Source organism: Stomoxys calcitrans, chromosome 5 (assembly GCF_963082655.1).
Source record: "Stomoxys calcitrans chromosome 5, idStoCalc2.1, whole genome shotgun sequence".
Taxonomy (NCBI): Eukaryota; Metazoa; Arthropoda; class Insecta; order Diptera; family Muscidae; genus Stomoxys; species Stomoxys calcitrans.
In genome coordinates, this window is record NC_081556.1 from 81,456,709 (window position 1) to 81,471,007 (window position 14,299).

General features: G+C 38.9%; 1 protein-coding gene across 3 annotated transcripts in view; it reads left to right on the forward strand.

The window, feature by feature from the left end:
* The window catches only part of LOC106083726 (uncharacterized), a 66,185-nt gene extending 53,166 nt beyond the window's left edge, over nucleotides 1–13,019 (forward strand). For 2 of the 3 annotated variants that reach the window (XM_059369327.1, XM_013246944.2), the window contains 3 exons: nucleotides 4,898–5,040; nucleotides 5,577–5,991; nucleotides 11,820–13,019. In XM_059369327.1, the coding sequence (XP_059225310.1) occupies nucleotides 4,914–5,040; nucleotides 5,577–5,991; nucleotides 11,820–12,075 (798 nt within the window). In that variant the 5' untranslated portion in view covers nucleotides 4,898–4,913 and the 3' untranslated portion in view covers nucleotides 12,076–13,019. The remainder of the gene's footprint in view (nucleotides 1–4,897; nucleotides 5,041–5,576; nucleotides 5,992–11,819) is intronic. The other variant, XM_013246945.2, reaches the window with a different exon arrangement.
* Nucleotides 13,020–14,299: the final 1,280 nt, after the last annotated feature.

Consider the following 14,299-nt stretch of genomic DNA (forward strand, 5'->3'; position numbering starts at 1 on the left):
CATGGCATAGTACCTCATAGAAGAGGAAAACCACGGCTGAAAATTTTTTCTGATAGTCTCGCCAGGATTCGAACCCAGACTTTCAGCGTCATAGGCGGACATGCTAACCTCTGCGCTACTGTGGTCTCCGTATTGGATAACGATAACCCTCGCCGACACTACAGTTGTATATAGTACTTTCAAGGTATACACTCGATTAATCGATTATTCGCGGCCTTTTAAATGATCGAACAATTGAAAAATGACACATTCTCCAATAAACGACAAAAATATTTGTAGGTTACTTACTTTAATTGGCTATGACAGAACATTTTTTTAACCAGTTCAACGTAGAATAGCTTTCAAAGCTCCTCGATCTTCTGCGCTCATTCTAAAATCTCTGACACCAAGTTTCGAGGTGTCTTCCACCTCTTAATCCTTCCAACAGGCTTTTGGTCGTCCCGGTTTGCGTGTACCACCGTGTTTGCCTTTAAAAGGCTTCTTCGCTGGAGCTTCTTTATCCATTCTGGCAAACATGACCTAGCCAAGGCAGCCGTTGTATTTTGATACGTGTAACTATGCTATAGTCGCCATACAGCTTGTGGTTCATACGTCGCCTATATTCACCATTAACGCAAACTGGTCCATATATTTAACGAAGAATCTTTCTCTCAAATACTCCAAGCACTGCCTCATCTGCTTTCACAAGTACACATGCTTCAAAACCATATAACAACACGGGTAGTATCAATGTCTTGTATAGTGTAATCTTCGTCTGTCGAGAGATGGCCTTGTTTCTAAAGTGCTTATCTGCTCGGTTGTGCAAGGCTTTTTGGGAGTTGAAACCATTAATTTCGTCTTATCTCCATTTATTGCCAGACCCATTTTCCCTGACTCTCTTTCGATTATTTTAAAGACTGTGGTTACTACTTCCGGTGACCGACCTGTGATATCGATGTCGTCGGCATAGGCGAGTAGTTTGTGTTCTCTTGTGATTAGTGCGCCATATCTATTCACATCTGCCTCTCGTATAATCTTCTCCAGCAGGATATTAAAGAGATTACACGATAGGCTGTCTCCTTGTCTGAAACCGCGTTCGGTATTGAGTGGTCCGGACAGATTCTTTCCTATTCTTACTGAGGAACGCGTATCAGCAAGTGTCATACTGCAGAGTCTTATTTATTAATTTTGCAAGGATACCAAACTCAGACATGGCTTGAAATACCTTTGAACGTAAAGGAGTATCGATAGTGGCTTTATAGTCAACAAAGAGATGGTAGGTGTTGATTTTATCTTCTCGGGTCTTTTCCAGGATTTGGCGCAGTGTGAATATCTGGTCCAGGGTGGATTTACCAGGTCTAAAGTCGCATTGATAGGGCCCAATTATCTCATTGACTTTAGGTATTAATCTTTCACACAGCACGCTCGAGAGTATCTTGTATGCGATGGGGAGGAGACTTATTCCTCTGTAGTTGGCACATTCCGTCTTGTCTCCTTTCTTGTGTACGGGACATAGTATGATGAGGTTTCAATCATCGGGTATGCGTTCTTCTAGCCAAATTGCGCTGATAAGCTGATGCAGACGCCTTATCAGCGTGTCGCCTCCGGCCTTAAATAGTTCAGCGGGTAACCCGTCGGTTCCTGCTGCCTTGTTGTTCTTCAATTGGGTCACTGCTACTTAGACCTCATTCTGACGAGGAGGTAAACATTCTATACCATCATCTGCTGTATCCTCTTCTCCGCCAACGTCGGACACTAGCAGATGGGTAAAATGTTCTTTCCATATCCTCAGCATGTTATCTGTGTCAGTTACCAGATTACTTGCTTTGTTTCTGCAGGAGGATATGCCTGCAAAGACATCGGTTTGATATTTAATTTCCGGACTTTCATTCCGGATATCGGACGAAAATATATATGGGATCTTTCTAAATCTGAACCGATTTCTTTTAAATTTAATAGCAATACCGGGAGCCATAAGGGAATCTTTGTGCCAATTTTCGTGTGAATCGGTTAACCAATGACCAAATTAATGCAATACTAGTCAAAATCGGACGAACATTTATATGGGAGCTATAGCTAAATCTGAGGAGGCCACCGTAGCACAGAGGCTAGAATGTCCGCCTATGACGCTGAACGCCTGGGTTCGAATCCTGGCGAGACCATCAGAAAAAATTTTCAGCGGTGGCTTTTCCCCTGCACTGCGGCACGCCGCTCGGACTCTGCCATAAAAAGGAGACCATTTATCATTGAGCTTAAACTTGAATCGGACTGCACTCATTGATATGTGAGAAGTTTGCCCCTGATCCTTAGTGGAATGTTCATGGACAAAATTTGCATTTGCATATCTAAATCTGAACCGATTTCTATATATGGAAGCTATATCCAAATCTATCGAGACTTATGAGGGAATCCTTCGTGCAAAATTACGTGAGAATCGGAATGCTTCTGCCAAATTTTAAGACTAACGGATGAAAATTGCGACCTGTACTTTGTACACAAATTAACATGGACAGACCGACAGACTCAGATCGAATCGACTCAGAAAGTGATTCTGAGTCAATCGGTATACTTATCAATGGGTCTATCTCTCTTCCTTTTGAATATTACAAACAAATTCACTAAGTTATAATACCCTGTACCACAGTAGTGGTGTAGGGTATAAAAAGCGACAGACGGATACACAGTCCTGAAAGGACACTAATACAGACGGCATTGTAAAGCAGAATAAGGTAGAAGTTTTGAGTCAAACCGTACATTTTTATCACAGCCACAGTAGTTTCGCAGGGTAAAGTTGAAATTTACAAATACTCATATGTTAGGTTAGTTCAGGTTGAAAAGAGGGTGCAGATATTAATCCGCCCCATACCACTATGGACATACACTTAGGCCAGTAATCGGCTTGTTGTGCGCTCTAAAAACTAAAAAGTAACCTCTAAAAAGAGAATTTTAAGTAAGGAATTCCGTGCTACATACAAAATCCTTAATTGTTTTCAATAACACTCCCCTAAGTTGGTTCATGTCTGATATGGTGTCTCCACCTAAGTGCCGGTATCTGTTAGACGCGAAAGCCGGGCAATGACAAAGGAAATGCTCCAACGTCTCATCATCTTCCCCGCATGCCCTATACATGCTATAACTTGCCGCACCGATTTTACATAAGTGAGCTCGTAGTCCTATGTGTCCCGTTATGATACCAATAGCTAAACTGATCTCCTTCTTGCTTTCTTTCAGTAATAGCCTCGTCTTTTTACGATCTGAATCCCCCATATGATTTTCGCCGTCCAACCGACCGTTTCGCTATACTACAATGTTGTATGCGCATTCGTCGCCCATTCCCTTAACTCGGACTGCGTCGACCCGAAAGGCTCCGGGTTGACCAAGTTTATTGACGGCAGTTCTCTGGCCTTCACTGATAAATCGTCTGCCCTTTCATTTCTCCTTACTCCGTTATGGCTCAGCACCCAAACGATGCGGATTTTGCCATTCTCAGAGAAGGCGTTAATCTCCTTCTTACACTGCAAGACTGTTCGTGATCTTACCTTCCTGGTTGTTATTGCCCTTATGGTAATTTTACTGTCGGTAAAGATGTTCACACGCGACGTCCTCGCGTTATCACCACACCACTTCACGCATTCCCCGATCGCCCGGATCTCCGCCTGCAGGCAGTGTAAAACATATCTCAGTCTCTGGGTTCTCAATGTAAACCCCAGGCCCACTCTGCCCTCTAGCTTTGATCCTTCCGTGTAACATGATCTTCCAGATGGCAATACTAGGTTTGCGTCAATCCGAGACTGTGCCAATGGCTGCACTGCGTCGCACTCTACTTCTAGGTTCATCTCAGGTATCCGATCGGAAACCTCTTCCCTTCCTTCCAGGTTTCCTATCGTCGCCTCGATTGTACAGCGATGGTATGAGCTGCTCCCATCCTCAATATATTCTCCAATCGCCTTAAGTGTCATAGCCGCAGTAGCTGTCTCACACTTAATCTGTATGTCAATGGGTCGGATATCTAGAATAGTCTCCAGTGCCCTAGTGGACGTGGTCCTCATCGTTCCGCCTATGCCAAGACAACATGTTCTCTGAACCTGTTGTATGGTCCAAATGTTGCACTTTTTCCCCATAGCAGTCCACCAAACTAATGAGGCGTAAGTAAGTATTGGTCTAATCACGCTCCTGAAGAACCAGTGGACTATGCTAAGATTCAGGTCCCATTTCGAGCCTACGGCCCGTCTACATAGTTCCCAACATCTGTGAGCCTTCTCAGTACGCTCCTGAATGTGACACTTCCAATTCAGTTTTCTGTCCAAGATCACACCTAAGTATTTGACCTTGTCAAATATCGAAATCGTCTTATTAGGGAAACTTGGTGTGTTAAATTGGCCCACCTGAATTTTAAAATTCCCAGCTGGTTTCCTTCAAAGAAGAAGTGCTACATCCAAACTTTGGACATTATGTCGACACGGGTAATCGTTATGCGATCGCCATAATATTTCGTATTTTATTTATTGGGATCAAAAGAAAAATAAATGATGGGTATGCATTTCAAAAAAAAAAAATTTTTTTAGAACACCCTTATATACAGACAAGCATGTTCAAGAGGTTTTCTAAATTGCTTACTACCATTTGTCTTAGTTACTATCTATATGAACATCCACCCTTTATTTCTAAGTTTCAAACACCAATTCTTAAAAATATCTCTATTTCGTTCTACCAGACGCAACATAAAATATATCAAAAATTGCTCTTTGGCAATTTTATGGCATTTATGGCATTTTTTGTTGAATATTTTTTATGATGGCGTATCACAACCGTTATTAACCCATACATTGTAAAATCACAACAGGTGTTTGCCTTTTGCTCACAATCCTTAAACACTTTTTATTTATTTTGGGGATTTTGTTTTATTTTCTCTCCGCAGCATTCACACACACAAAATGGTCGACAACAAATCCTTGTGGTACTTAACAATTTTATTGCTGACATTCTGTTTTATGCTGGTGCATTGTACATCGCTTGAGCCTTCAGATCAATTTCTAGATAATCCCACAGATGGAAAATCGGGTAAGTACCGAAAAAAATAAAAAAAACAAAACAAGGAAAAAATTTTAAATGGTAGCAAGCAGGCCATTGAACGTATGATTGTTATAAATTTTATATGACTTCATGTTCCACATACGCAATGAAGGCCTGTGGAATTTAAATTGAAGCAGTGGTATGCTATTTCAATGTCTTTTACATATTCAAGAACCAAGTATGTGATATTCCCTAAGAATTCTCTGCTCAATTAACTACCAGCCAAAAATGTATTTCTGCTGTCCCTTCTCCTATATATTAAAACCGATTAAGCTACTGGTTACCACAGCAATTAAAGTCCCCTTTCAATATTTAAAATTTTGAATAATATGCCCTGCATGTAGCTAAAAACAAAAGTAATAAGTGCAGCAAAACTAAACCGAAGCATTCTTTTCTTCTTCGTTTGTACTTTAAAAGAAAATACAACGGTATTCAATAACATTAACCAATAATTTAAAATTGTTTTCTTTCTATTTATGGCTGCCTGGACTTGCATCTCTTGTTATGACCTGTAATATGAGAAGATCTTCTTACAATGCAAAAGCGTCCTTCCTTCTTTGTGGGCAGCCGCTATGGCCGATCATCGGGTGGTGCTGCTTCATCATCGGGTGGCAGTGCTTATGCTCCCTCAAAAACTCGTCGTCTCAATGTTGTGCCCCGCAACGATAGATTCTTTTTAGGTTCACGCTATGGCAAGCGAGCGGGTACGCAAAATGCAAAGCAACAACCTCTCTTGGATTCTGTGTTAGCAACACCCTATGAACAAGCTTTGTTTTCAGAAATCTCCACAGGCACCCAATTGAGTAACAAACCTGGACCTCAGATGTTTGCCAATGACAACTTCAGTGGCGATACCAGTGAAAGTGGAGTCGCCTCTTCGCCATTCTACATGTCCTGCGTGTATACAGGTTTGCAGAATTTCTATCGCTGCGACAGTATGTAAGTTAAAAGGTAGATAAAGCGAAAACAAATTGCATTCGGAAATATATATATAAAGCAAAGCTGCATATTAGGGTGTAATGGAAAATAATGATAAACGCTATTTGGATTTTAAAATTTTTAGTACCAAGATTAATTACCAAATTTAATTTAAAGAAATTGCAAAGATTTAAGTTTAACAAGTAAAAAGCGGTCAAGTTTGGTCGGCCCAAACTTTGGATACCCACAACCTCGGGTATATATGTGAAACACCTTTAATAACCGGTGAAAATTGCATACCTCATGTCCCATAGCAGTTTTGTCGAAATATATTCGGATTTGGACTAAATACTAATAAGTACAAGTCATTGTTCAATTGTGTACAACAAAATATTGGTCTTTTTAGTAGCTATATCTAAAAATAAACCGATCTGAACCATATACAACATGGATTTCGAAAAGCCTAACATAAGTCACTGTGTCAAATTTCAGTGAAATCTGATTATAAATGCGCCTTTTAAGGGGCCAAGGCTTTAAATCGAGATATCGGTCTACATGTCAGCTATATCCAATTGAAGAAGGATGTCGAAGAGCCTAACACAACTCACTGACCCAAATTTCAGCAAAATCGGGTAATAAATGTGGCTTTTATGGGCCTAAGACCCTAAATCGGAGAGTCGGTCTATATGGCAGCTATATCCAAATCCAGACCGATATAGACCAAATTGATGAAGGATATCAAAGGGGTTAACACAACTCACTGTCCCAAATTTCAGCAAAATCGGATTATAAATGTGGCTTTTATGGGCCTAAGACCCCAAATCGGTGGATCGGTCTATATAGGGGCTATATCAAGAACTTAACCTGCTTATGGACAAAGAAAAGAATCTGTTCAAAGTTTCAGCTCAATATCTCTATTTTTAAAGACTGTAGCGTGATTTCAACAGACAGACGGACAGACGGACGGACATGTCCAGATGGTCTTAGATTTTTAGGCTGATCAAAAATATATATACTTTATAGGATCAGAAATATATATTCCGATGTGTTGCAAACGGAATGACAAAATGAATATACCCCCTTGATAGCTCCCATATGAAGATACTACCCAGATTTCAATTATTGGGCTGTAGTGACGGCAGGTTGAAAACTGTGGAGAAGCTAATTGTATTGTAGTAAAACTTCATTCAGGTGGAAATAGGGAGTTAAAGAGTGTCCCAAAAAACAAAAAAAATGTTTTGAATCACATGCCCTCCATTTTTTTCTCTTTTGATCCCGATAAGCAAAATACCAAATAATATGGTGATCGTTTAAAGATAACCCGTGCCGACACGACGTCCAAGTTGAGGATTTTAGGCCCTAGAATGAAATACGTATACAAAGTACACATTTATATGGCATTTACTGTACCCTGAGCCCCTACTGTGGCTGTGATAAAATGTACGGTACAACTCAGAATTTCTTCCTGGTTCGATTTGGCTATGTCCGTCTGTCCGCAAATCCGTTCTGTACTGATTTTTACAAATGCGATCTTCATCTTGATTACAAAAAGACAACATACGAACAAACGGCAGATGGAAGATACAGGGACAGACACGGCTGAAGCTGGAAAAATTTCTGAGTCGAATTGTACATTTTATCATAGCCACAGTAGTGGCTCAATGTACAGTTCCATTTTTGTAACCATGAATGTCATATGAATGTCTACTTTGTTTACAAATTTCACACTAGGATCTAAAATTTTCAACTGGATCTCCTAAAAAGTACTACATCCAACTTTTGACGTCATGTCGTCACGGGTTAACGTTAACCAGTCACCCTGATATTTCCTAGTTTTCTGATAGGAATCTAAAAGGAAGGGTAGACACCTCCCTATTAGCGAAAAAGTTATATGTCCGACATAAGTCGGCTATAATCGTTTGGTTCTTGGTTTCTGTTGCTACACATTTACATTGACGGATGTTCAAAGTTGAGGCAGAGAACGGCTATTGAACGTAACGGTAAGGACGGGACGGTAAACTCAAAGACCGTTCTGGAATGCAAAAGGACAATTTACACTATGGTACATAACAGAGATGGTATCGAGCGGATAGTCTCAGTGAGAGAACGGACGACGTCGGCTCTTGCTTAAACACTGAGCGCCTATGATGTTAGATATGACCAAGCGAGTTATTGGCGTCTTCAACTAACCAATGGCCATCTTGTTCACTCGGCAATCGGTCCTGTGGACAGGAACAAGTTTGCTCACCTACAGGAGCTTGACGAGGATCGCCATTTCTACATGAAAATGTGGATACAACAACAGCAACAGAGATGGGCAACAACTCACAACCGCACATAAATTCCTATGTCCTCATATACGTAGGGCCACCCAGTGGGGTATATTGTAATGAAGGGGTGGACAACTTGTTGCTAGTGACCAGAGGTTTACCGACAATGCATTCGGAAAATGCAAAACTCTTGGTGGCAATGTGATCTGAGCTAATGACATTGGCGATAAATAAGCATGTGACATGATGGAGCAGAGAGGCTATATAAAGGATATCAAAAAGCGTATAGCGCGGATCCAGACCGGCACAAGACAAGGCGGATATAGAGGGAAAGTAGGAAGGAGGTCAGTACAGCCTTCGGCGTCTACATGGGTCACACAGGATTATAAGCGCACCTCCAGAAGAAAGTTGCGGTTGGTGCAGCTGTGTATAGGTGGATGTGGAGAGGACAACGAGACTTTGGATCATTTCTAAGGGCATTGCCTAGCTTTTCTAAGATCCCAACGTTTAGGATAACATGTAATATGGGAATTGAGTCAACTTAGTATCATAGAATGGAATAGGCTAAGAAAACATGTAAAAAGTACAGAATTCTTGAATTTTTTTGGTATCATAGTCCCCTGCAAGCCGATTCCTGGGTTGGATGGGTGGGACCTAGCCTATAAAATTCTTTCCTCCTATATTTAATTGGGACCAGACCTCCTAATAATTCACTGCATTGATCGACCATCTGACTTTAAAACTTAAAAATGCCTATATCAATCAGAAAGCCTATTGGAAACAATATCGTTGCACATACCGAATAAAACCAAATTTATTGAAGTCAGTTGAAAGTCATGAGAGAACACTTTGTACGAAACATTAGCCCAATAGGATGAAAATTGCGCCCTCTATAAGCGCAATGTATACTATTTATTTATTTGATAATTATACTTATAACTTAATTATAACTATAATTGTGTAAATCCATGACTGCAGAGGTCCTACGCTTAACGCAATGTCTCTTATATTCAATGTCGGATCGATGTATCTTCACTCGCCAGTAGCTAAGAAGCTTGAGCCACTTCTTTTCCCGAGCCTTGTTGGAGTATTTCCATGTACTGACCATAGGCAAGGATTTTATTAATTGCATAGCACTATCACTACATTGAACGCCTGCACACTGCCAAGCCATGCCATAACATGGTCCACTAAGCTTTGAGATAAAAAAATCGATGACCGGAAGAGAAACCTCTGACTAGCAAGCCCTCCAGACGACATCGAGATCGTATCATATGCTAATACGATAAAGGTTTTAAGGGCCCACGTTGATGACATATGCGATAGATTAATCCTCGTCCTTATTGACCTTGCTGATTATTTTGCAGCAAGAATTTTGAAGATAGTAGTGTATGGGCTCAAATCTTCAGCCACATTGTTTTACAACTATCCCAAAATACACGTGTAAAGACGATGCAATGAAGCAGTAGGAACATATAAAAGTTCTGCCGGGTCGAATCTTGGGTACCCAACACCATGGATTCTGCTTAAAAAGCTATCTCATTTACTCAGTTTGTATTTGAACAATGAGATCAGGTATGGATTGACGCCTCTATGGTCTCAAGAAGTAATAAAGGGTGATTTTTTAGCAATTATCTTTTTGGCAAAACTGATTTAAATAGCAAACGCACGTTTCGTGTTTTGTTTCACTGTCAAACATCTTCATTTTGGTCTATAACTTACAAACGAACAACGCTTGCAAATTATTGAATTTTATTATCAAAATGCATGCTATGTTTGGAAAGTTCATGACGCACTCAGTTTTGCTAATTTTTGGCTCTATGGGTACGTAAAAAAGCATAATTGTCGATTTTGGAGTGAAGTTCAGCCATAAGCATTGTAAGAACTATCAATGCATCCAGAAAAAGTCACAGTTTCTTGCGGTTTATGGTCTGATGCCATCATTGGACCATTGGACCTTCAAAGATGATGCGGATCGTAATGTAACTGTGAATGGTTAGCTCTACCATGAGATGATATCCAACTTTTTTTTGACCAAAATGCAAGAGCTTGACTTACATTACATGTGGTTTCAACTAAACGGTGCCACATGCCATACAGCACAGCGTAACAATGGACCTATTGAGAAGCGAGTACGGTGAACATTTTATTTCACCTACGGGACCGGTCATTTGGCCGCCTAGATCGTGTGTTTTAACGCCTTTAGACAAATTTTTTGTGGCACTACGTTAAAGTTCATGTCTATACAGACAATTCCGCTTCAAATAATGCATTGGAAGACAACATTGAAGCATTTATTCGTGAGACACCGGCCGAAATGTTGGAAAGAGAATGCCAAATTGGACCAAGCGGATGGACCATTTGAGACTCAGTCGTGGTCAACATTTGCATGAAATAATATTCAAACATTAAATTATATGGATCGTACCATCGATTTAATGCATTTTTCTGAATTGTATGTTTTTTTTTTAAACTTTGAAATTTTTTTGAAAGTTTTTGAAAGATGTTGGAAGTCATAACACAAATCATTGTGCCAAATTTCAGCCAATTCGGAGGAAAATTAAAGCGTTTAGGAGCTTAATAAATCAAATCCGGGGATATGTCCGTTTATATCAGTTCATAGACCGATTCGGATCATGCTAGACACTATCGTTGGAAATCGTAACAGAGCACTATGCGCAAAGTATCAACTCAATCGGATAATAATTGCAGCTTCAAGGGGTTCAATAATTCAATTCGAGGGACCAAGAATGTCAAGACTATGAACTATATATATATATATATATATATATATATATATATATGTATACTTTATGGGATCGCAGATCGAAATTTCCAGGTGTTACAACGGAATGACTAGATAGGTACATTTCCATCTTTTGGTGGTGGCTATAATCTGGTGGCTGCTTTATCTGGATATTAAACAGGTCGCGGTTAACGTAAATCAACATTTCCTAAGCGATTCCCATGAAACAGGTTTTTGTTCAAAATACAAAAACTTTGAAACGAACTTCACTGCCACATTCCCAGAATATACGAAGACTGTATGGCCTGAGCCAACCGATATGTCGACAATGTTTGTAGCTTCTCCAACAAAGATTCGATTCATCATTAAAATTTTCTGTGAATGAAGTTGTTCTCGTTTTTACCGGCAACATTTTGTAGGCGTTTTTACCAGCAACATTTTGTGGATCTGTATCTCTAGCTTTCTTGGCTTTCAATTTGTACTCTCCTGGCACATCAAGATCTGGATAACACTACTTGCTTAACTCTTAACTCAGCTTCCTATTGAGTTTCATTATGTTTACAACTATCATTGCAATATATCATAAAGATCCCACGTTTCTAGTTCTTGGGCATACTGACTTCGTCTGACTTTCCCAGCATTTTGTTATAGTCCTCATACAAACCAATCCAACAATCCTAATAATTAATTTTTTCCCAGTTTATTCATATTAGAGAATTTTGCTAAATAATTTATTTTCATGACACCCTAATATACACATAAGGATGGTTAAATATCTTGTTTAAATTCTGTTTAATTGCAATATTTTCTATGGATTTATGACAATTTTCTAGTGATGATAACATGTTTTATGTTAAAAATACAGTTAAGAATGATGCCGGCTATGAGAATGATGATGAGGACACTGACGTTGACACTGGCAATGATAATAATGACTTCGATGAAAATGGAAATGGCGAAAGTGATGATACTAACGATGAAGTACCCTCGGCTGGTACAAATGTGGCAGGTGTTGGGGCTAACGCTTTGACTGCTCTTGTTAATGAGGCTGGCATACATAACGAGCAGGCTGGCAATGCAAAAAATTAAAGTGTTGCTTTTAAATGTTCTTTAAAAGCCATACTTCAATGACCAGCACAAAGATCAACTTTTGGCTGCCCCGCATGAGACCCTCCTCAAAGCAGAAACTATACTATTAATATTTATTTATATATATATATATACTATATATGTGCATATTCCTTAAACTTATGCCTCCCTACATACAACTAGAGATTAAATTGTAAAATCAAAACAAAAAATGCGGAAAAGTGAACTCTTACAAATGTCCTCAGACCTAACACCGGCATATATACACACACACAAAAACATATATATATATTTATTGGCTAGAATTAATTATTTATAAAAGGGCTGGATAAAGTTTAATTCTAGTACAAAATAACTCCATGAATTGTAAATAAATGCTTCACTAGAATATTGCCCCTTATCCATTGATTAGAATTTATTTTACATGAATATATATATGAATGAATGACTATACACATATATAGATGTGCATCTTAAGAAATGTCTTTAAACAAATATGTTATGTATAAAAATGATTTGAACCCCGAATCGTAAGAATTTATAGTGTCTTTATTGAAGTTTCATGTCAAATAAAACAAAAAAAAAAAATCACAAACATTTTTCTTTTTAAAAAATTTATTTATTTTTCTATGTTATATGCTCCATACAAAAAATAATTGTTATTTATTTGTATATGAAAACTTATAAAAAGCTTAAAACAATTATCAATTTATATATATATGATTAACATAAATGTATTATTAAGTTGGATGGATTAGGAATGATGATATACATACACGTACTTTATTATAAAGACATTCGGAAAAAAAGTAAATCAAGTTAAATACCAAATCAAAAGTATATATACAAAAATAATTTAAAGAGAAGAACCATACATTATATGAAATACAAAATATATGAAAATAAATGCACAAATATGCCAAATGAGCAACTCGAAAAGCTGATCACTGCCACGTTATTTTCATTTGGAAATGAAAAAAATCTAGGGTGAGTACTTACGCACAGGAATACGATTACTAATCGTATCATATTTTTCTTGATCGAGGATATTTGGTAATAATTTCCTGTCATTCCCCCCCTATTCCTATTGTAGAAGGCATAGTAGAATTTCGACGATTTCGGGTGGCTGATGAATATTGCTACATTAAGAAACTCAAATAATTTTTTTTCGGTGTATGGAATACATATTTCTTTTATTCATGTTAAAGCTCGTTCAATTTTATTAAATATAGTTTAATTTGTTTTAAAAATAATGGAATTTAAATGCCCCCCCTGCTCGTTGATGCATGTGCGGCATCTTAGCAAAAAGTTATTCATTACTGCTTGGAGAGTTGAGACAGGAATAGCCGCAATTGTTGCTCGAATGGATTGCTTTAGTTCATTCAAATTTGTTGGTTTTGCTTTGTAAACTTCCTGTTTGCAATGACCCCACAAGAAAAAGTCAGGTGCAGTAAGGTCAGGCGACCTGGGTGGCCAACGGAATGTGGAGTTTCTGGATATCAGTTTATTGGGAAATTTTCGTCGCAATTCTGTCATAACAGGTTGGGCTATGTGAGGACCTGCACCATCTTGCTGAAACCACACAGAGTTAAAAGAAATTCTCTTTCGGCGTAATTCTGGATAGAAAAACTCTCTCAACATGTTCAAGTAGCGGTCTCCAGTAACCGTAACGGGGTGACCGTTTTCTTCGAAGAAGTAGGGCCCGACAATGAAACGTGATGAAACTGCACACCACACTGTGACACGAAGTGGATGCAATTCCGTCTCATGGAGTGTCTGTGGGTTGGAAGCACTCCATATTCGACAATTTTGTTTGTTTATGTTGCCGTTCAAATCGAAATGGGCCTCGTCAGACATGAAAAGACAGTTCAACATGTTTCCATCCTCTTCCACCATTTGAAGCATCTTCTGGCAAAATTCCAAGCGAATCGGCAAGTCTGCAGCGTTCAGTTTGTTGGCCATTTGAATTTTATATGGGAATAAGTCCAAATCTTTGTGCATAATTGACTGTAATGACTGTCTGCTTATACCCATTTGAGCAGATAAGCTTCTTGTCGAAACTCTTGGATTGTGTTGTATCGCAGCAGCTACAGCAGCGATTGTTTCCTCCGTTCGAACTGAAGGGTTTCGATGGTAAGGTCTTCTGTTGACTGTCCCATGCTCGGCAAAATTGTTTACAAGTCTCATTATGGTCCATCTGCTCGGAGGATTGCCGCCAAACGTG